Source organism: Onychostoma macrolepis, chromosome 05 (genome assembly GCF_012432095.1).
Source record: "Onychostoma macrolepis isolate SWU-2019 chromosome 05, ASM1243209v1, whole genome shotgun sequence".
NCBI classification, from domain to species: domain Eukaryota; kingdom Metazoa; phylum Chordata; class Actinopteri; order Cypriniformes; family Cyprinidae; genus Onychostoma; species Onychostoma macrolepis.
Genome location: NC_081159.1, coordinates 12,094,322 through 12,119,221, shown reverse-complemented (window position 1 = coordinate 12,119,221; position 24,900 = coordinate 12,094,322). Strand labels below are relative to the sequence as shown.

At 36.4% G+C, this 24,900-nt stretch overlaps 1 protein-coding gene across 2 annotated transcripts in view; it reads right to left on the bottom strand.

Annotated features, from left to right (window-relative positions):
* The window catches only part of si:ch73-337l15.2 (glutathione hydrolase 6), a 29,291-nt gene extending 4,478 nt beyond the window's left edge, over positions 1–24,813 (bottom strand). Inside the window, exons 1-2 of one of the 2 annotated variants that reach the window (XM_058774603.1) lie at positions 24,782–24,813; positions 5,354–5,474 (exon numbers count right to left, since the gene is read on the bottom strand). Coding sequence is in view for 1 of the 2 variants with exons in the window: in XM_058774601.1 (XP_058630584.1) it covers positions 224–348 (125 nt within the window). In the remaining variant the exon portion in view is untranslated. Of the gene's footprint in view, positions 1–223; positions 429–5,353; positions 5,475–24,781 lie in introns of those variants that run through there. The other variant, XM_058774601.1, reaches the window with a different exon arrangement.
* Positions 24,814–24,900: the final 87 nt, after the last annotated feature.

The following is a 24,900-nucleotide window of genomic DNA, read 5'->3' as shown; positions in this document are numbered from 1 at the left end:
ACGGTAAAAATCCGGGACACGGGAAAGATCCCATTACAACACGAAGCATTTGCAGGTGCTCTTCGAGTTTGTCGCGTCTTTAGAAGGCTATTGAGCACCTAAAAGAAAATAGCAGCCACGAAATAGGAGAACATGCTCTTGACATTAAAGCAGATTCTTTTGAAATGACATTTAACTTGCGCAACAGACGTCTTGCAAATTTTACTTTCATTTTGTCACTTACGAATGGAAATCTATCGTAATTTCATCGTCCTCATCTTCGGTACAATCGTTGTCGTTTTCATCTCGCACATCGCTTGCAAGTACTTTATATTTAACAGTGCTCTGCGACATTTTCCCCTTGTGCATTTTGGCTCTGTCGTTAAAACATTGATTCCAGCAGTAACCTAGAAATCTCCTACTTCCTGTTTGTCCTGACAGTCAGGCCAGGTAGAAACTGCACAAACCTTGCTGATGGGCGTGCACGTCAAATTTATTGTGTTTCAAGACAACTCGCATTTGTTTGACCACAATTAGTCTATTCAAACTATGTTGTTCACTGTGCAGTGCAATTAAAAAGAGAAACATTGACAAACTAAATAAATAAAGCCAAGACTATAAATGACCTTCAGAAATAAACCCACAATGAGAACTATTCACTGGAGTACAGCAAGTGGCAGCTAGCACTATAGTTTCCCTGATACCTGCTCAAACAGTAGCAAAGGCACATTCTCATAAAGGCGTAATCTACTTTTAAAAAGCTTTTGTAGATGTTTTATTAACGTCTATGAAAGTCGGATGTGTCCACAAAGGCAGAGGCTCAGGGTGAAGCAGTGGGGCTGGTCTGTGCTGATTCTCAATGTTCCAGTGACCTGGAAGCGAGCTGAGAGCATAAGCCTCAATATTCCTTTCAAAGTAGACGGTGACTCCAGATCTCCATCTTCAAGGGAATCACGGTGCATGGCTTCCCACCTTATTTATTTTTTGACATTTACTGGGAGGTTTTCAAACATGCAGAGTGTAATTGAATATAAAATTCCCGCAGAGATGGTGAGAACCGCTGTCATATCAAGATACAGCGAGAGATTGAGAATCTCAGCAATACTGACCGGCTTAAATGTCACTCATGTGGCTATGACTTTATTTGTTTATACCCTCTGTTCTCTGGGTATCACTTGCCCCCCTCTATTCCACATGTACTGTAGCTCTACAGCTGTATTCAAATACGCCTTTATACAGCCCTGAGTGTCAGCACATTAGAAGATTGGGGGATAAGAAGAGAAAAGTATAGTTTCCATGGAGTACAATCTCTTTGATCACATTTATGTGTGCTTGAATAGACTTTGAAGTTAGGTGGTTTGTAAGATACACTGTCTGGCACCAGTTCCTTTGTGAGTTTTGTTTCTTTTTATATTGCCTGGTGCTTTATTTATTTATTTATAAGAAACATGCCATTATTATCCCTGTGGAGGGGGTTTAGGAGATCTGCATCTTTATACATAAGACTATTTATATTGAAAAACAAAACATAGTGTTCTCAAGAGGCACAATTAAAAGGCAAAGATATTGTCAACAGATTCAATCAAACTTTCTCATTCATATTTCTTCATTTGAAACAAATGTTCCAATATTGTGAACATAAAGTGTGTTTGCATATCATTAATATTCTGCAAAACATTAGAATTGTATAAAGGATCATATTGTATTACACACACATTTCTTTGTGATTGTCTTGCTTCAGGTTTACATTTTAGCTTAGCCAATATTTTATTATAGTCCTTTTGCTATACGGCTGTGTTGTACTTGTAAATGAACTGAATATCAACAGAAAACCTAAAAATGCAGTTGTAATATGGGTCCCAAGAAGGAGGATGTAAATGCAGCATTTACTTAAAACCACAATAATCCAGGAACAAGAAAGCATGAGGAAGAACTACTCACCAACAGCCAGTAGTAGTAGTAGTATATATTTATTTAATGCCATGTCAGCATCTTAGGCTATTTTCATGGCAAAAACAATGTAAAAAATACAAGTATAACAAATACAATAAAAACCAGCAAACAAACAAACACAAGTTATATTACACAAGATTTGTTCACCAACAGCCTGTATGAGACAAGACAAAAGAAACTATGACTAAATGCACAAGAAAAGCTGATAATAAAACAAAATGAATTGTTGGCAGATAAATGAACGAGGGCAAAATTAACAAAGACAACACTAAGAACACTAAACTTTAAAATAATATATATATATATATATATATATATATATATATAAAAAATTTTTTAAAGATGCCTGAAAACAAAGAAACAATACTGACCAAATCTGTGCCAGCAGCATGAATTCCAAACCTCTGACACAAACATTTGCAAATATATATCACCTACCTATGACAATGTAGCTTAGTAGTTATATTTCATGAGTTAAATGAAGGCAGGAAGAAAAAGCATGAGGGGAATGAATGTGCATCTAATAATAAATAGGCTACTGTCAGAATTTGTAATTGCTTCTGGTCCTTGAAGTCAGGATTCTGTATCCCCTCTTAATTGGATAGACTTGAAGGCCTCCTCAGCAGTTTATCATATCATAACCCATGGACAGCCCAGAACGGCCTGTTTAAAGCCAGCTGATTTGACCTGCTGTTGCTCCTTAAGCTTTGTGAGGATGCATATGGTAAGTCAAGAAGAATAAGCTCCATGCTACTGGTCCATATGGGGAATAAGGATTTGAAAATTATTGATGGGAAAAAGGTTTGGCATGTATTAAAAATGTCTTTTATTGGCGTTGCTTATTTAAAAAGCACTTAATTTTAAAAGGTTACTATGCTCTTCTGTGATAAGTCTTTTTTTTTTTTTTGATAACACTATTAATGTGGTGGGCAGGCTGTCAAAATAAAGGCGCAGTCTGGCATTTGACAGCACTTTTCAAACTATTCAAACAAATTTTGAGAAATTCTAGAGTCTCCATAAACAGATAGCAGATACTTACTCTATAGATACAGACAGACTGTCTAATAATCTAATGCAGTAGCAGAACCAATAAAATGTTACTTCTTTATAGACAGAGGGGGCAAATGTAAGCATAATTGGTTGTATATTGTGCTCTTATGGCATTAGTCAGCTATTTTCCCTTACTACTGTAGAACTATTTATCCACTAATATTTGATCAAATGCTGTTCTTATTCACATATAAACAAAAATTTGACGATTGATTTCATCATATGGGGGAGAAACACAAGGAGCTATATTGGCTATATTTGTTTTGATGTTTATTCTTTTTGAAAGACACTACTGGAAACAGTGATGTTGTAAAATATTACAATTTAATTTTTTTTCTTTTAATATATTGTCATTTATTCCTATGATGGCAAAGCTGCCATTACTTCCAGTCTTCAGTGTCACAAGATCTTTCAGATCTTTTCAAGATTCTTTGATACATAAAACAGCAGTTATTTAAAATAGAAATCTTTTGTAACATACTGTTTTGCATACCAAAAGAGGATACTGAATGAAATGTCATCCTGGCATGGTACACCGATGGCAAAGCTGATGTTCAAGTCTTAAAAAAAAGAAAAGAAAAACACGATACTTAGACTATATACATAAAGAAAACTGAAAGACACAATATAATTAAAATATAAAATGATGGCAAGCCTTTTTTTTTTTTTTTTTTTAGTTTATGATTGTTCCCCCTTCAGCAGTGGCCCAGATATAGTGGGCCATATTGAACAGGGATGGAGTATGGGTTATGTCCTAGATTTTTTTTTTTTTTTTTCAATCGGGCACCTGTATTTTCAGTCTCAGCACATTTGTTAAGTGCTGACATAGTCCAACCTTCTTTTGCAAAGTAAATTTTATTCTGAAACTGACTTTATTGTAGAGTCACTAAGAAAATGTCAAGTCTCCCTGTAGAATTCCAAAATGAACACTGACCCATTCAGGTCACATATTTATTATATTCTTTCAGAAGCTACAACACAACACTCCACACACTCCATTATACACAGAATTCTCTGTTCATCGACAATTTGACATTGCCACTAAAGCAAATCACATAAATAAAACATTTTTAAAAACTTGGCATTGTCGGTTGTCCTATTTACAGAATAGAATTCCTCCAATTCTTACCCTGTATGGTCTAGCTAACTGCCTTTTCATTTTGCTGAAGTTAAACTGCAGGTGGATCTCCACTGTCAGTGCAGATGTGAGTGCATGAGACTGTGGTGCCCATGTTTCATTATGAAATTGTTCAGAAGTCAGAGCCAAGATGGTGTTTCTACATTTCCATATTTTATTAAGAATCCCATTTCAAATGTATTTCAACCCACCTGATCATTACACCTACATGTCAGAAAGCTTAGTTTTTGTATAATCCCACCCCAGAACTAATTCTAAGCCTTAAAATCAGATTGTGTAGACCTCTAAGTAGCAGTTAATCACCTTTCATTCTGCAACTATCAAGATTTCCTCAGAGAGTCATTCAATTTCAGTTCAAGTTTTATTTGGGGAGAGTTCTCTGTCTCAAAGCAATTACTAAATCACACAGACTTGCCTATCAAACTGTTACTTAGCAATACGAATTTTTAACTGGTTTCCCTAAAGGATAAACAACCCTTAATAATCATTTATTGTTATTTGGAAGTTTATTGCTGTTTTTCAATTGAAAGAGAAAGTTTTGTGTCATTTCAGTAGGAAATAAGATGGCACCATGGGTTAGAGCCCAACAAGAAGCCGATTTTAATGGATGAGAAATATGCTGAAGGATATTGATAAAGTCACCTTTCCCCACACCCCAGCAAAAGAGCACCATAATTAACTTCATGATACACTATGTAACCGTTGAGCATGCCTCATAGCTGCATGCAATGAAATCAATATTTCTATCCCGGTCTTCACTGCACTTATTTTCGTACTTCATTGACCTTCCTATTGATTCTTAAACTATTTACCTCCACAAGCAACAAATGTGTCTCCACCATAAGAACAAACAGTGCCATCTAAACTAGATTTAACTAAAAAATGTCAAATAGAAAATGAGAATACAATACTGAGAGTGGGCACAAACCTCTGAAACAATTTGCAATGATTCTCCCAGCAAACAGACTACTAACAATTAATACTCAATCAGTGTGGATGATGCATTGAATATATGTAACAATGAATAAGCAAGACTACTGTTGTACCAAATTACTGTGAATTACCTATGGCTGAATCACAGCTTTGACAATTTTATTGGCAGTTACTTTCTTCGTATTTGCCAACAGAAATAGTTCTATACAAAGCCAATGCAGAATCAAGAGCTACGCATTTCAGAGCAACTCACAACTGTGGTGTTTTGAATGAAACCATGTATTTAAAATAATTCGTTACCTGTTTGTCCATCAGTCGTAATCAATGAAGACCTCAAAACCACTTTGTGATTGGGTGCAGTGTGTCCGAAGATTCATCCTCCAAAACTGGCTCAAAATGTTCTGACATATATCAGGCAGACCTGTGGAGGCATCATGGTGCATGAATGATTCACTCATAATTTGTTTAATTCCTGAAAGAATCAATGTATTTCAACAAATCGGTTGAGTGAATGAATCATTGACAATAATAACTTTGATTCATTCAACAACTGTTTTTTTTTTTTTTTACCGTCAATTATTTTATCGTCAGAGTATTTAAATGGATTGGTTGAGTAAATGAATCAATGATGATCATAATTTGTTTAGTTTCTGAATGAATCAGTGTTTTTGAACAAATCAGTTGAGTGAATGAATCAATGACTCACCTATAATTGTTTAATTCCCCAATGAAACGGTGTATTTGAACAAAATAGTTGAGTGATTGATTCAATGAGTCACTCATAATTGATTTGTTCTTGAATGTATCAGTGTTTTTGAGCTAATAAGTGATAAAAACAGTCACTTGTCACCACTTACTGGTGTAATGATGTAACCTGCAAAAAGTCACTGAAAATTTCAGACAAGCTGAGTTATACAAACAGTGAAAAGTTAATAATAATAATAACAATAATAACAACAACAACAATGCTGTATTTCATATGAGGTTATTTGAACAAAATATTGGATACTTTCTTGCAGTTATACAATGTATCTTCTCTTTACAAAATCTAAATCTGAAAGAAGTGCATTTATGTGGCCATTTTATTTTCCTTGTTCCCTAAAATATAACAGTGAATAAATAATCAACATGAACAAACAAACAAGGTTTGATACCCAACTGTGATAACTGTTTTTTCTCCATAAATCATTTCCACATTATCAGAGAGCACAGTAAGACCCAGGTGTTCCAGGGAAGAGGGAGAGGGTATAACACATTTCTCATGCTCTTATTCAGGTAGCTGCACTAAATAAATGATTGTCCAGTTCTTATCTGGCAGCTCAGTCTGCCAACCACACTTGCTGAGGTAGAGCCAAATGATTTGAGCTTCAGAACTTGACGCCATGATATCTTCACAAAAGAACATGGAGGCTGGTTCAGATTCTGCCTCTGCCATCACGAGATTAGACTCCCATCCCACTGCCTGCACCGGGGATCTATGTCACCTATTGTGAAGGCCTGCCATTTTGTATAATGTGTAGGTCATTGAAGTACTACTATTTGAGAGAACCCTGCAACATTACAACAGTAATATTAATACTGATGTGACGCTTTTTTCACGTCAAGATGCCACCAGTTTCACTTGTATGAATCAAAATTTCCGTTGTGATTCCAGAGACATGAACATGGATGACAGTAAATATTAGGAAATCTGTCTGCTAAATGCCATGATTGATCAGAATCCAGCATTCCAATGACTCATGCAGCAATTCCTTTAACGCCTTATATTCAGTATTAGCTACTGTCACTCAAACAGCAGAGTAGGATGCTACCTATTATCTTCCTCTCACCCTGTTACTGACCCCTGTAGGTAGCATCATGGCCTCACCCTACCGGGAAGAATTTTGTGCCGAAATAGCTCTGTTAACACAGTGCATGTCAGACTCTGACAAATGCATTTATCAGCTTTGCAGCAGTGCTCATTTTTCACGGCTTTGCTAATTAGAGCACAAAGGGCATCCATGTCTGCCGCACTGGACACTCAATCAATACAAACTCGCAGTTCACGCCGGCATAAGAATCCTGGCAGAACTGCAAGTGGAAAGGTTATTGTGCTCCAGTTTTAGCTCAGCATGTCAAAACGTGTGTAGAACCTCCTTAACAGTGCTATCATGGGAAAAATGAACAATAATAATGATAATAATAATAATAATAAATGTAAAACACCCTTTAAGTGCACTATTAAAATGCAGTATCTTGTAATTCTATCAAATCCTTCATCAGTCTCCACATTTTAATATCCCATGAAAGTACTTGAAATATAAAAGGCACTGTACAAATAAATGTGTTATTCCTAATGGTTTGTTCCACAGGTAATATCAATGCATCAAATGATGAGGGCTTGTTTGGTTTGTGGAACATGACCTTCAACAAAACGGGCATCTGTTGAGTGTTAATTTTGTTCCGGCAGACTGCCTGGCTCATTGATAAGATGCTACAGTTTCAGAGGCTTGTGATATGTGATGTTCATTAAGGGCCTTACAGGTCAATTATGTTTTGAGTCACGATCAGGAGGGAGAGAAAAGCTTTTAACGACGCCGGGCCATTAAAAGGAAAGTGATCCATGGCACCCTGTGGCATTTTTTTCCCCTCTGCTAGCCACTTCCCATTTCCTCAAATTCCTCTAATGGTTAATCTTTCAGAGCCAAGGAGAGCACAGTTTTCCCCTTGCAATTAAACCTCAATGTCTTTCCTCAATAAAAACGCTTCAGCAAGAATGCAAGGCTTTTCACTGCATTTGCAGGGGGTGAATACGTGTCGATGATGAAAGACTTCTTTGCCTTAAAGGAAATGGAGTCGTATTGGGGTAAACTTGAACTGATGTGTTGCTGATGAAGCATTCCCACATACAGCCGGCCCAGCGGCTGAGGATTGTAATGCATTAGGTTTGTATAATGGAAAATGTGTTTCAGTCATATTACCAAGAATATTCATGGCTGAATTTCATGCATGTCAACTAAAACAATTTACAACTGCAAATGAGTGTGCCTGAAATTTTTGCCATTATTTATGGCTGCAGCAAACAGGAAAATACATTTATACATAAATACATTTTTTGACTTTGAAAAAAGTATAATGCTGACTGGTGTAAAAAGGGTTATTCTGTTTAATGTTGTATCATTTATTAGTTGCCTTATTGTATTAATGTTCAGATCAAGGTATTTTTATCCAGATTATGATTATTGTGATTGGTATGCATACCATACATTTATGTAGATCTATATAATGTTTTGTAAAAGGGTTCTTCTGTTTAATGTTGTATCATTTATTAGTAGCCTTATTGTATTCATGTTCAGATCAAGGTTTTTTTGTCCAGATTATGATTATTGTGATTGGTATGCATACCATACATTTATGTAGATATATAATGTTTTGTATTTGAAATGACATAAAATAACATGATAATAGATTTTTTGGAAAAATAAAAAAATAAAATTGATGTACAGCATGGGTCATGAAAGTATTCGTACAAACAAAGCAAAAAAAAATATTATGTATAATTGTTCAAAAGGTCATGTACTTGTTAAAAGGGAAAACTCTTTAAAGATTTGCCAAGGTATATTAGGACCTCTGTGAGTTTGCTGTGAACTGATCTGATGTGAACAGTCTCCATCACTCATCTGTGAAAGGCACAGGCCACAAAGAGAGCAGCCACAGGGTTTGACATTGGACAGAGGAGCTTGTGCCAAATCCATTGGCCTGTCAGCTTGTCTCCCTTTAGTCCTCATTTATTGAAACCTGGGCTATGATGCACAAGTGTTTTTCTCACTAAATGTGATGCATTCATATCCAACAGTCATTGAACCAATAATGTTGAATCAATATAACGAGGCAAATCTTTATATTTTACCTTGTGCACATTCAGTCAATCATTGGGGTGTTGTGACCCTTGAGAGGTTAATTACTCCATTCATAGCTTTCTTTCACAGGAGATCACTCTGTTCGCGTCACCAGTGTGGGAAAACACATCGTACATAATCTGTCTGTCTGTTTGGTAAATAACACAAGTCTATTTTAAAGTGTGTTTAATTTGACATGCTGTTAGCTGCCTGACCCTGGGACCATTGTTTGGTTAAAAGCAGCTGTTCACATACGGCAGAAAATGGGCATTTTACTAAACAAAACGTCATGATATTCAATAGGGTAGAATAAGTCAACTGCTTCTGTAATTAAAAAGCGTCTCACTCTTCACCTAATGTGATGTAGAGGCCACTGGACCAGCCAGAAAATCAATTAACAAATTCTAATTCATCACTTTGAGTTAGGGGCAAAAGTAGATTTCTCACACATCAATTGCATCATTCTGCAGCCATCAGCACTGATGGCCAAATGAATAATAATGATGGTCTGCTCACATCTGAGTCAAGTGGTAATATTGCTTCTTAAACAATTCCACTGATGTGTGACAATCAAAGTCATCTTAACTTGGTACATTCATTTTTCAGTTCATCAACCTTTCCTGTACTGAATATAATATGATCCCTGTATATGTACAGCGGCCCAAATGTGTTTAGACACTTTAAACTGTATAAATGCCACTCCATCAGAATGTAAAACATCCAAGCAAGTGACAAAAATATTAATAGTGAATATTAATATAGCCTGTACACATAATCAGAAAATATTTTGACACTTTTGGTTGACAAACATAGCTGTGATGAACTTCTCTGCTGGTACACCTTTGTAAATTGGGGGGCGGGGGACGACTGACATACACCCACTAAAATCCACTGGGATACCATGCGGCTGGTTTGTTATTTTTGGTTAAAATGCATTTTTTTTCTAAGATTAGTTACAGGAGATGTCATATTCTGTCCTGTCGAGACTGCTTGGTGCTTTTGTGTAGAAAAGGCGATGGTTTTGCAGGATGTGATTATGTTTAGTTTCATAACTCTACATTTCAAAGCAAATGCATTTCATTCTCAAAAAAGTTCCCACAGTGGGGCTTTCAAACTGCGCTCATTACCAGCACACCAACAGTAATACAATAGCAAGTATATTTCAAGCCTGTCTCATTGGTGGTATGAAAAGCATAACAGATGCACCAGATGTATAGGCTTCTATTTCGACTCACTGTACCACATCATTGCCAAACGATAAGAGTGGCTGTAAGTGGAAAGGGATTCATCTGTCCAGAGAACACAAAATATGAGAAAATTGAGTCCAGATTTCTTTTGAGTCCAACAGCAGGATATGTTGGTACACATTTAAAATTAATTTGAGGACTGCAGACCAATGAAATCCAAAATGGAGAAAGAACTAATTGTGTACTGCTTGACATATTGATGGCAGCTATTAAAGGGTGATACACTTAGACCCTCAGCACAATACAGCCAATTAGTGCAATTCAGGTTTTAAACAACAAATCTTATGCTGAAGAATGAAGGGCTCTAAAGTAATCAATATCACTGCAATAGACCTGAATGGCTTTTGAATTGTAGATTGATTGCTGTTTCAAGCTAACTATTGCTCTCCGTACCAGACTAAACACTTTCAGAAACAAATAATGGAGAAAGGAAATCAGTGGTCAAGACACGATATGACCAGTTGTGGATGAAGCTGTTAAAAGTGTTGATTATCTGCTTTTGTAGGACCTGTGAGATGTGGATAATCTTTATGTGACTTTTAGGATTATATGGAAGAACTACCTTTGTTTATTTCATAGAAAGTTTGAGCAATTTGAATAAGAACTGTGGCTTATTTTTATCAGCCAGTCTGTTTCCTGCATCTGAAGTCTGAATAATTAAGACCTGTCACAACTTTGGCTCTATTATTAATCTCTGACACTAAGCTGTCAAGAAGCTGTAATGGAAATCTGAAGTGTACACCTGAGCCAAAGGAATTTCTTTATCAAAACAGCCTGATAAGAAGTTCAAACACACACACACAATCTGACTAAAAAGTCGTTTTTAAGAGACTGATATATAAATTTATTCTTTGCTGAACCGATTGGGATGTCTGGAACATTTTATTACAATTAAATAAGAAAGATTCCTGTTATTTAAATTTTACATTCATAATTAGATGTTTATTAAGCTCTTGTTTATAATCAAACCACACATTTTCCCTCTGATAAAATAACCCAATAATTCAATATAATTTACATATTTTGTTATAAAATGTGTGATGACAATTACCTGAGATTAACAAACTAATCAACATGGTGTTTCAGCATTTCAGAATCTATGATACATTAAATCTACAATAAATTCTGCAGGATTTGTTAAACATGAAGAATTAAATACCTTTCATTTAATTAAATTGTCTCACATTAATTAATTACTAATAAAACATTGCACAGTCACAAATGTGGCTGACTAATTGCAGTTTTTCTGACTTGGTCATAATTATCCTCACGTTTGTTTCCCACATCTTGATGAAATAAATATATAATTGTAAAAAAAAAAGAAAAAAAAAGAAGCCCAGCATGTTTTGTTTACTCAGCCTTGTGTTTGACTAACTTCCTGTCTTTCTATTTGTGTCCCCAAGGTTGATTGAAATTGCATTGCTGAATTTCAAATAGTCAAAAAGTGGCAAATACTGTAGAGCTTACAAACTTAGAGAATGTATGCTGACAGCTCACACTGACAGTCTTAGTGGGAGTGAAGCTGCACACTCACTGGACTGCATAAGTTAAAGCAAAGAAAAGGAATGGCTAGCTTGTTATTTTCAGCTTTTCAGAGCACCAATCTTTGCCAAATGTCATAAAAGGACTAACAAGGCTACAGTATGGGAAGACAACCGGACACCATCAGCACAATCAAGCATTGAGAACGGTGCCTTCAGCAGTGGATGTAAAATTCACAAGGGTAAGATGGTAGATATCTGTGGAACAGAGGCGTTGCAGAATAATAAGAGTAGAGATACAAAGTGTTCAAGAAAAAGTCTGAATTAATGATATCTTCAATGTGAACATGCCCCAGCAGCAAATATCTAGGTTTATAAAAAAAATATTTATTTACATGTGTTTTCAGTGCTTCATCAAAATGCAAAGGTCCAAAGGTCCGAGACCACTAGCAAAAATACTGCTATTTTGCATTAACCTTTTTTTTTTTCTTGAATTAGAAATTATATTCATCCATTCTTCAAAGAACATATTGTGGAGGTCCGACTTTGTTCAAAGGGGTTCACATGGTCAATGTCATATTGATTAACGACCTTGAAATCTTTTGAATTTTTCATATTTTCTCACCATAAGTTTGTATTAATTTATTCAGAAATTTCTTGTTACAGAACTTTTTAACTTATTCAAAACTACATTTTCAGTGCAGAATCAGACTTTTCAGACATTCCTAAAACCAGTTCCACAGCGAGTAAATTCAGACGTCATTGGCAAAGACACCATTTTGTTCAGCCAAAACTGGTAGTGATATCTAGAGGTACATTTATTTACAAAATTTGTATTTGTGTGTAGAGAAACACACAAACACATCTGAAGTGGTTTTACTGACACCTGCTGTTTACTCTCATGAGCCTTTTTAATTTAAAGTGATAGTTCACCTAGAAATGAACATGTAGTCACTATTTACCCTCATGTTGTTCCAAACCTGGATGTTTTTTTGATTTGTTTTTATCTATGGAATACGATAGATGCTATTTTGAAGAATGAATCAACAGTTTTTGCACATACAGTGACAGTCAGTGGAGTCCAAGACAACAAGGAACCACAAAGACCTTCTGTGTAGCTTATATAGACAAAGAAGAAAAAACAGTCCTAAATCGAATACAAGAAGATACTACATTTGGTTTGGAACTTTCTTCACAACCATTAAAAATACTGTATATAGTATGAATGTGTGTAAACGTAATGACATTTCCTCCACGCTGTCACTGTGACTTGGCCTACTTCACTGTTACTTCACTGTCATTCACAAATCATCTCCCGTGGCCTCGTGGGATAGTAAAGTGTCCATCAGATGCAAATTTCAGAATCTTGCTACAAGTAGTTAGTCATCCAGGTACATTTTATGAATACTATGAATTTGGACATACTCTGCTCACATACTGCTTTTCACCCACTATATAGAATGGAAGTAGGCATTTTGAGTCTATATCGTATTTGTGTTCCAGAGAAGAAAGAAAGGTCAAGTCAAGTTTGAAACCAAGTAAATGATGACAGAGCTTTAATTTTTGGGGAACTATCCTTTCAAGGGGAAAAATTAGGTGCAAATTAAATTACCTCTCTTTCTCAAATGCAAGTTATGCGCTTGAGCCAACTTTAGCCAAAAGCATAAAGGCAGCTTTGGACGGTAGGGGTTCCCAATGACAAATGTTAAATGATGAACTGAGATGCTATTGAGAGATAATGTATTTTGGGGCAAAAACACAATTTTGAATCTCCAGTTTTAGACAACCAACTCTGGAAATGACATTTCACAGCAGGTGTCAGATTCATTTCTCTTTACGCCTAGACAGCCTTCCTCCACTATAGTCCCACACCCACCCTCTCGTTCGTCTCCTCCTTTCCTCTCTGCTTAAAGGAAGGTCGTGGGTTCATCAGGCCTGTCACCAGAACTGCACATGCTGAGCTATATGGATTGATCTGTCCTGCTGTGATGACAGTTACAGATACAGTCCCTGCTCTCACCACAAGGTGAGACACAAGGTTGCCAGCCCTACACAATCCCATCCTGTCACTGTAATTCGTTCATTTGCATCCAAAGTGCACAAGTGTCTTTGGTAAGATATTTAAAGGCTGAGCATGTACCGCTGGATTTGAACAGAGGGCATCGGCAGACCTGTTTCTGCTGACAAATACAAAACAAGCACATTGGGGATTCAGGGCTACCTCTGCAAGAGTGTGTTGAAGAATGAGGAAGAAGTTGGACAGTATGTATGTGTGTGTGTGTGTGTGTGTGCGTGTGTGTGGGGTTTGGCAGGTGTTTGGAATGCTTTAGTTGCTTCAGGGCCTCGTATCCCATCATCCGCTGCTGATTGTGATGCTCCCTGGAGAGAAAGACAGATGAAAACAAACAGAGGGGAAACAGCAAAGGGAAGAAACAAGGAGAAAATGACAGAAAGCAGAACATATGGCCCTTATAGAAAATGGTGTCCTATATCAGCGCTACCTGAAAGCAAGTCATTAAGTCATCCAGATACAAGAAAGACATTAGGTGCAGCCCTCTGGAAATTTAACAGCATTTTTCTGCTGAGAGGTCCGTGTGAAGAGGACTCGTTGTCAAAATGTCAAATCAGCAAATCGTTGTTGTGGTATAGTGAATTATTGTGATATCTTGTTTAAAAAAAGCTTTTCTTTACCATTCTCTGCTGTACTAAACTGGTAGGCTATAACTGAAAACACAAAGAATGAGAAATGGTTTAATTTGACCAAATTTAGCATTGGTAATATAATGTGATAGGAAATTTAAAATACATTTATTAAAATATTTTCATTATTGAGAATAAATACACCAGAAAGCAACAATGTAAAACCCGGCAATGAAATTTATTAAATAAAACAAGTTTGTTTTACTCAAATAAGTTCTTTTTTTAACATGAAAAACTCAGTAGCTGATTATATTAAGCAGATCTTATATATATATATATATATATATATATATATATATATATATTATATTATATTATATTATATTATATTATATTATATATATATATATATATATATATATATATATATATATATATATATATATTAGGGGTGTGACGAGACGCTTACTCCACGAGACGAGACGAGACACGAGATTGGGTTCACGAGAACGAGACGAGACGAGATTTTTACACTATTTTTAAGAAATCCTCAATGATGAAATATATGAATGGAAAATAGTATTTTATTCAAATGAAAATCACAAAATGCAAAACAATTTAGGTGCATTTTGAAACCAACTTGTAATTAATGTTATTTTACTTGTATTTTAATGAATTCTATGCAGTAAAGAACATGCAAACACTGCAAAATGTTTTGCTATAAACTCTACCGACTGGCTTCTCCCCTTTACGATTTCACATGACGGTGGAAGAGATGCAAAGGCATTTAGAGTTGTTTGCCCTTTTAATTTTTTCGTCACAGGTGCGGCTGGTTTTAGTAGAGAGCTGTGGTAGTTCTGTATGTGTCTTTGCATAGTGCTCGTGTTAGCCGCGGTGTACGGCATTGTTTTCTTACAATGTTTACATATTGTGTTCGTCTTATCTGTCACTCTTTCGCCGTTTCTTATTTCCACTGGAAAACCAAAATGTTGCCAGTGCCACACAAATGATTTAAAAGTGGCAGGGGGATCTTCAATACTAATTTCACCCTCAAGCTCCATCATGCTGACATCACAATTTACGAGACAACTTTTCACCACGACGAGAAATCTCGTCGCGTTTTAATCTCGCGAGATCTCGTAACACGAGATCTCGTCAGACTAATATATATATATATATATATATATATATATATATATATATATATATATATATATATATACACACACACACACACACACACTGCATGTTGCTTTATTTGACTTCCAGAACAGTGTAAAGCTCTGTTAGTTTTGTTTGTTACCTTAGCACATATACAGTGCCCTCCACTAATATTGGCACCCTTGATAAATATGAGCAAAGGCGGCTGTGAAAATAAATCTGCATTGTTTATCCTTTTGATCTTTCACTCAAATTCACAAAATTCTAACCTATCATTGAAGTAAAACAATTGAAAGTGGGGAGAAAATCTCATGATGACAAAAAAGTTTTTCTCCAATGAATGTTGGCCACAATTATTGGCACCCCTACAAATTATTATGAGTATAATATCTCTAAAGTATATTCCCATTCATCTTTAAATTTTTTAGCACACCAGGGTGACTAGGAGCATGAAATTGTCCAGCCATTATTCTGTTCCTGTTCCACAGGATTATAAATGTAATGGATGATTAAGGAAATTTGGCCTTTGTGTTCCTCATAAGGAGTAAAATAGTTCTGATGTGCAGAACAAGATTGTTGAGCTTCACAAAATAGAAAGTGGCTGTAAGAAAAGAGTTAAAGCATTGAAAATCCCCATTTCCACCATCAGGGCAAGAATTAAGAGGTTCCAATCAATTAAAGATGTTAAAAATCTGCCTGGAAGAGGACGTGTGTCTATATCGTCCTAATGCATGGTGGCCAAAGACTCTCAAAGAATCACAGCTGGAGAATTGTAGAGATTAGTTGAGTCTTGGGGTCAGAAACCTAAAAAAAATATATCTCAAACATCCCCTACATCACCACATGTTGTTCGGGAGGGTTTCAAGGAAAATTCTCCTCACTCATCCAAAAACAAACTCCAGCATATTCAGTTATCAGACACGACTGGAACTTCAAATGGGACTGGCTTCTATGGTCAGCTGAAACAAACAGGGATAAAAATTTAAAAAGTACCCCATGTCCACGGTTAAATATACTGCTGTATCTTTAATGTTGTGGGCCTGTTTTTCTGCCAGAGGTCCTGAACATCTTGTTTAGACACACGGCATCATGGATTCAATCAAATACCAACAGATAATAAATCAAAACCTGACTGCCTCTGTTAGAAATCTTATAATGGGCCGTGTTTAGATCTTCCACCAGGACAACAATCCAAAACAAACATCAAATTAAACACAAAAATGGGTCACTGAGCACAAAATGAATCTTTTACCATGGCTGTCCCTGTCCTCTGACCTGAACCCTATAGAAAATGAGTGGGTGAACTGAAGAGAAGTACTAACATGGAGCTGTGAATCTAAAGGATCTGGAGAGATTCTGTATGAAGAAAATGGTCTCTGATCTCTTATCAGGTGTTCTCCAAACTCTTCAGGCATTATAGGAGAAAACTCAGAGCTGTTACCCTGGGAAAAGGACGTTGCAATAATTGGGTGCCAATAATTGTGGCCAACGTGAACTAGAGAAAGCATTTATTTCACAATGAGATTTTCCCCCCATTTTCAATTGTTTTACTTCAATGATAGGTTGGAATTTTGTGAATTTTTTGAATGAAAGATAAAAAGGATAAACAATGCAGATTTATTTTCACAGCCGCCTTTGCTCATATTTACCAAGGGTGCCAATATTAGTGGAGGGCACTGTATGTATGTTACTGTATTTGCTAATTGCCAAAATTTACTTCAAATTGAATTTATAATTCAATTTACTGAATTAAATTAAGATAACCCTAGTAAAAATAAAATAAAATAATATATTTAAAATACATTTATTTCAGTTCAAATCTGTTAACATATTTACTGACATATCGCTTGAGACTTGATATAAAATTATAATTAAACTTTATTTGGAGTACTAATTGTGCAAAATGCACATTTCTTAATATGTGTTTTAATGTCACTATTGATGAGGACTGTATGATCTTTGAAAAATATTATTTGAAAAGATATTTAAAGTGTGCGTGTCCTGAAGTATACCTGCAATAGCTCCACTGCAGCGCAATCAAATATACTTAAATATATAGTATATATTTAGTTTGACTTCAGCACTACTTTTGCACAAAACCAGTGACTTTTGCAGTCACTGCTACTAAAAATGTATGGCTTCATATAAAAATGACTTCATTTTGAGTAAAATCAAAAAGCATGTGCTTATTTACTTTTCATAATTCTATACGTGAATTTAATATGAAAAAAAATTCTTTGTTGTTTACAGTGATCAGTTACATACATAATTGAAAAAAACTTAACTTAACTAATTGATTTTTTAAGTACATTTTTGAACATTTCTAAGCAGGTACAAAAATGATTACCCATAAAAAACCAGTTGTGAAACAATAGAGATTCTCTTACTACAGAAGATCACTGTATGGCAAATTACATAACAGTTTTAACACAATTCATGTTTGTGTTAATGCGTTAATGGTGGACGTGTTTTGTGTTTATTTCTAAGCAGATTTGTCTGTGAATGACCTTTCCATGTCATTGCTTAACTAACTCAAGAAACAGCAGTATATTTTGATTCGACACAAATGACTTGAAAATGCTGCTGTTATTAATATACAGCAGTCTAGAGAACACCCAGCAAACTAAACTAAAACAATGCTCTCTAGACTGTGCAGATGGCACATTTATCACAGGCAGTTAATCCTAACCAGTGATGGCAACACCAAGCAAAATATGCATAAATGGCTCAGCTCGGAGAAGCGTTCACATAGTATAGCAGTGCACACAAAACACTGCAGCACCAGTCTCAAATGCAGGGATTTACCGGAATGGAGAAGCTCATTATTCAGCGAGGAGTTTTCATGTCAGGAGCAGCAAGGGGGCCTGGGCTTGCCAGGGGCTTTTCTCTCTTGCATTCATCCTTGCTTTAATACTCTATCTTAGCCCCCCTTATTCCCTCTGAGAAGGTGTGGAGTTCATTCTTGTTATTGCTCAGGAGAGTAATGAGAACTGCGCTGCCTATGCAAGTTTGGAGAATGCATAATGATTTTGTTAAACACTATCGATGTTGACCCTCAATGGAAAGTCACTGTTAGCATTTTTAAATGAGTATTGGTACATGAAATTGAATGTCACACTTTTCCAAACCTGACCAGATTTTCAGATCCTCTTTTTCATCTGGTTAATTGAGTTTATATGCGTCACAGAACGATTCTCTGACTGTCACGCTTTCACGAATATTTGCACTTATTAACCTTTAGTCCTCTTGGGACAGATGAAGAAATTAATATTCATAGTGAGGCATTAAATACATTTAAAGACAAACACTATTCGATGATTAGACAAGCCATGAGCCAGTTATTTGCACATTGCACAACACTGCAGCTTACAATAATGTACACAAATCACATTATATCCAATTACAAGGTAGCTGGTAGGCCTGAAACACCAATGCAAAGCCGGCTGTTATTGCAAATTCAATGAACTTCTAATCATGTCACTATTAAGCCAATATACAGCCAGAATGCTAAATACCACTGTGGAAAAAGAACCACCCTGCATAGGGAATATTCAGTGAGTTTGTTCAATAAAGTCTAGAGAATGTGTCATTGTCTGTGTTTGATTAAACCATTAATAATTAATGTAAAATTTACTCATCTTACAGTTAAAGAATCCAAACATATGTTATATAAAAACCTTACGGTGTCAATGCCATTGCATGCAAAAGCAATATTTTGCTCCTCAAAAGAGACTTTGACAAATATTAACTTACACTCTAAGGGCCATAAGCTCTCTCTTTTGTTTCCCTCACTGCTCAATAGGCTTCCAGAATTCTTCTGGTCTCACTCCTTATATTTGTCAAAAATCACAAAATTTCCAATATTTCAAATGTTTTCATGAACACTGCATTAACATTTTGCTAAAGACCGCATCTAGTTACACTAAGTGTAAAGTGTACTGAACACAATGATCAGCGTCTGTGTGTGTGTGCACTTTTGTCGGCTTGTGAATGTTTCCGTATGTCTGTTTAAGAGTGTGAAAAATAAGTGAAAAAAAGCAACAGAGCTGAGAGCGATCCAGTATTTTTCACTTACACATCAGAATCAGAATCAGAATGAGCTTTATTGCCAGGTATGTTTACACATACGAGGAATTTGTTTTAGTGACAGAAGCTCCACAGTGCAACAGAATGACAGCGACAGGACTGAAATATCAATATACAAAAATATACAAAACAGACAATGTACAAAATAGCAAAAAACACAATATATAATATAGATAATTATGTATGTACAGTTAAGATATGTGCAAATTTGAAATGTAAATATGTATGCGTGTTAAATAATGTATTATAGTGTTGTGTGTTCCGCGTTTATTGTCAAGTGTTCATGAGATGGATTGCCTGAGGGAAGAAACCGTTTCTGTGTCTGGTCATTCTGGTGCTCAGAGCTCTGTAGCGTCGACCAGACGGCAACAGTTCAAAGAGGGAATGTGCTGGATGTGAGGGGTCCAGAGTGATTTTCTTAGCGCTTTTGCTCACTCTGGATAAGTACAGTTCTTGGAGACTGGGGAGGGTTGTACCAGTGATTCGCTCAGCAGTCCGGACCCTCTGTAGTCTTCTGAGATCAGATTTGGTAGCTGAGCTGAACCAGACAGTTATTGAAGTGCAGAGGATGGATTCAATGATGGCGGAGTAGAATTGTTTCAGCAGCTCCTGTGGTAGGTTGAACTTCCTCAGCTGGCGAGGAAGTACAACCTCTGCTGGGCCTTTTTCACAATGGACTCAATGTGATTGTCCCACTTCAGGTCCTGAGAGATTGTGGTGCCCAAGAATCTGAATGACTCCACTGCAGTCACAGTGCTGTTCATGATGGTGAGTGGGGGGAGTGCAGGGGGGTTTCTCCAGAAGTCCACAGTCATCTCCACTGTTTTGAGCGTGTTCAGCTCCAGGTTGTTTAGACTGCACCAGACAGCCAGCTCCTTAACCTCCTGTCTGTAAGCAGACTCGTCACCGTCCTGGATAACGGTATGTGTGTATGCAATTATGAGTGTTTGAACTGTTGTAGGTTTTAGCATGCTTCTTTGTTAGTCTTTATATGAATAGGGTAAAATTTTGAAGAATGAATTAATAGTTTGTGACCGCTGACTTTCTATTGCAGTGGTTCCCAGCCTTTTTTTCATGGGCCCCCTCTATGTACACATATGGTAATCTGAGCCCCCCCAAAACCCCCCTTATTATATTTCAAGGAATTCATATAATTATTATTATTATACGCAATAATAATAATATAATTTTTTTGTCTCTTAGAAATGCACATTTGACATTGAGTTGACAGTAGTAGTTTGAGTTAGGATGCAGATGTAAATTTATGTTCATTATCAAAATCAGTAACATCTGTAAAAAATCCCAACAACCTCCTTTTTTATATGGTGAAATTTTATTTTTCTGACTGTTTGAGTTTTATTAAATTTAACCATTGTTCTTCCATAGTAGCATACATTTACATCATGATAACCAGAGTTAAAACCACATATATAGCACCTCAATACTGTGGTAAAAATCCAACTATATGGTTTCTAGGTAGCCTATTTATAGGCTATGTAAAACAGTAGTCTAAATACATTTATTATAAATGCACAAACGCTAGCCTATAGCTTAATCACAAATATAGTGTAATTACATTCCATTACTCCTTTAATACATTTAATAGCCTACACGTCTACATTTATATAATAAATTTGATATATTTAATGCCACACATTTCTGCCACAATACCATGGTGCAGTTAATGTTACTACAGTAAATCCCTAGTAAACGATGGCGATTTGTAGATTGAAAAGCCTTCTGACTGTATCGTTGCACACAGTGTTTTTCTGCTGTTTGTCAGCGCTGTTTTATCTGGATTTAAACTAGTTTATATCAGTTGACTGATATCGACTGATACTAGTTTATACCAGTCATATGTTCTTCGCTGAATTCAAGCGCTTCTCACTGGATCTCACAGCGCTGTTTAGTGGTTGCGTGATCGGTGAGTAAACACATCTGCTCTAGTCTGCTCGCTCTGCGCCGCGCCGCTGTTTGAACCGAGCGGATATGGTTTGTGTGGCGCGGTTCAAATGAGTAGCGCTGTTTTGTTCCGCTTTTCCCGCATAAACATTACATTGAATGTTTATCGAACTAGTTTTATCGATGAAAATTATATCTCTATAATTGTAGTTATAGTTTTATCGCCCAGCCCTACCTCAAAGTATATCTGCTCCCGCGCCCCCGCTGTGAACTCTGGCGCCTCCCAGGTTGGGAACCACTGTTCTATTGCATGGAAAAAAAGATACATTTCTCAACATACTGTTTATTGTCAGATTTGAGCAATTTAATGCGTCCTTGCTTATTAATTTCTTTAAAACCAAATAAACTTAAACTGACACAGTACATACATTGTAAAAGTTATTATGAAGTGTTACTGAAGTGCATCTTGAAGATTTGTTTGAATGCACCTGTGAGTGGCGGCTGGTCTGACAGTTACAGTGAGTTCACTGCACCACTTCTCACATGAAACTGTCACTGTCATTACAGCGGTCAATGTCATGGAGCGCAGAGAGCAAGAGGCATGCCTCAAGAATATGGTAAGTGTGTGGATAAGAAAGCAGTGACCTGTGATTATGGAGACATCTTTAAAGCTTATGCTCAAGCCAAAGCTACACAAAAGAAAGAGTGCAACAACTGTCTGCAGAGACAGAATTACTGCTGGCTCTCAAAGAAAGACCCTGTGGGCTGGATATACGAGTTGAGATCCTGTGGGAACAATCTTTTCCACTCGACATCTCACACAGACTGACAGCCCTCCTCTGTTGCGTGCAAACTAATGGAAAGCATGGCAACTGATCGATTAGGGCACTTTCTTGGGAGTCGCTTCTTCTTTGTAGATTATCGGAGTGAGTTTGGGAGAGGCCATTCTTTGATGGATAATGTGATGGCAATAAGATTTCTTTGAAATGTACAATTTAACCTCAGTAGAGATTCTCTTCAGACCAGCAACTCTCTTTTGCGATAAAGAAACTGTATCCAAGCTCGCCAAGATTCATTAATGTTCAGAATCAATCATTTTAAGTTACCTAGGGGTCGAATTTAAGACGACACAACCATACAAACTCCCTGCACAACCGTAAAAGAATGTATTACCATTAAAGAGTCAGACCGTAAGAATCAATTTAAAAAACTACAATTCAAGCAGTTGCACAATTACCATAAGGACATCACATCACAAGAAATAATCCTCTGCACACAATTTGTTTTTGTCTTTTTTTCTTCCTTAAGTCTCAGAAGTGTTTTCTCTAAGGCCAGTGGATGGTTTGAAGCCTGTGTGACTCCCCGAGAATAAATTACTGACATGCACAGGGTGAATTTGCATAAGCCATTGGCCTATCCTTTGAGAGAAGCGGTTTTAAAACGTAGATACAGACCCTTTGTCACTATACGAAATTCATTGGAGTCACCTGTTCCACTCGGCCTGCTTGTGAATGGCAAACGGGTGGAATTAAACAAACAAGAGGAGGATAATCCAGACAATATTCATGCTTCCTTAAGAAAGTGTTTCTTTCTAGACTTAAAAATGTAGGTCAGACACGACCTTGGCCTTCTTTAAATGTCCTTTTTTTTACATTTATTATATGATTTTAACTTTTGTTTTGTAGTATACATCATTACAAAACTATCACCTCCATATTTCCGTCTATGTGTCATTAACCAGGATATTGATGTTTGTGTTCATTCAATATAGTCTCAATATTTAAGACACCGATAACATTTGGTAAAATCAACATTCCAGCAAATGTATGGAGCAATTTAAAGGAAAATAATTATTTACAACCCTTTCATCTAAGACACAGGAAGCATAGGCTCATTTATTTTAAGTGAACTGAGAACTCTACAGTGTTATGGCCTCAAAATGCACTTTCTGGACCATGAAATTACTAGATATCCAATGGAGATCCTCAGGTCAGCCTGACACTAGACTCATCTTCTTAAACAAGTGTAAGGTTATGAAACCTGACCTGACTTTCACCTCACTTCTTTGCAGTCGCACATGCAGTTCAATGGGCTTACTTGATGCTATGCATCTAAAGTAAACCTCTAAAAAAAAAAACCCTTCAAAATGGGCTTTCAGGATTATTGCTTTCAGTACGATCAGTCTTCTGTGCGGTCTCTCTGTTTTATGTTATCTTGGTTCATGCTTCAAAAATGCATGAGAGTAGGTGGACATGACAAATGTCCTCAAAAACAGTTTTTAAAAATTAAAGAGCATAAAATTTTAAGCGCTGAAAAAAAAAAAAAAGAGATACAGCTGTGCATTCAAGCAGGCAAAGACCATGGATGACACGGTTCCATGATTTCAAACCATTGCACCAAGGGTGCAACCGCAATTTTGTTTGAGTCCATGGGGCTTATTTACACTGGCATTCAAAGTCCAAAACACCCTTGAGTTTACAGGCTTTGTTTGGGCATGCTGAACAATTAGCTTTTCTAAATGAATATGTAAATCCTCCTCAATGGAGTATGAAGCAAATTTACATGCCCTGCTATTACACAGCGATAACATTGACACTAGAGCTCTGACCAGCATGTGAATAACAAAATAATATAGGGACTTTTAAAGCACTGTGTTGATGAGATGATGCCCTACAAAATATGATGAGAAACTTCAAAAGAAAAAAGAAAAATAGAAAGTAAAGCAATATCGCTATATCAAACATAACTTTGCACACACTTCAGTGTAAAGGAGAGTAATAAAAAAAAGTGAATAAAAAATTAAAATGTTCCAGTAAATCCTCATCCTAAACAAAACCCTTTGTTTTACTAATGACCCTTTTTCAGTTCCACAAACACCTCTACTTCCATTTGATAAAATAGATGCTTTCCAGTCCACAAGGGCTTTCAGTTCAAGAGCCTTGCTTATAAACAATACACTAAGTTAGGAGTAGAAGTAGTAGTTAGAGGTAAATAATGTGCCGTACCCAGCAGGTTCGCTATAAATACTCAATGTAAACAAATGCTTTTTGTATAAGTACCCTCTAAGGTGCTGTTTCTATACCACTGTGTCATATTATGTTATTATTAATAGTTGTGCTTCTCTTTTCGGCCCACTAGATGCCACTAGAATGCATTGCTTTTATACAGCTTCTCGAACTGAATCCCTTTATTTACGTTTGAGGGGAAAGCCCACAGACACGGGTAAAACTTTTTTGCTGAAGAAAGCTTCATGTTGTTAACTTGACTAAAATTGCACATTATATTATAATTAGTAATAACATTAGAGACGTACGCGGTAAAAGCCTGTCTTACCTTTTATAGTATGTCGTTACCGTTGCATCATCTTACTGCGCCAAAAATGAAATATCCTGCCTGATGATTGGTTTAAACTTACGTCAATCACAGTGAATCACCAATCACCAATCACGGAC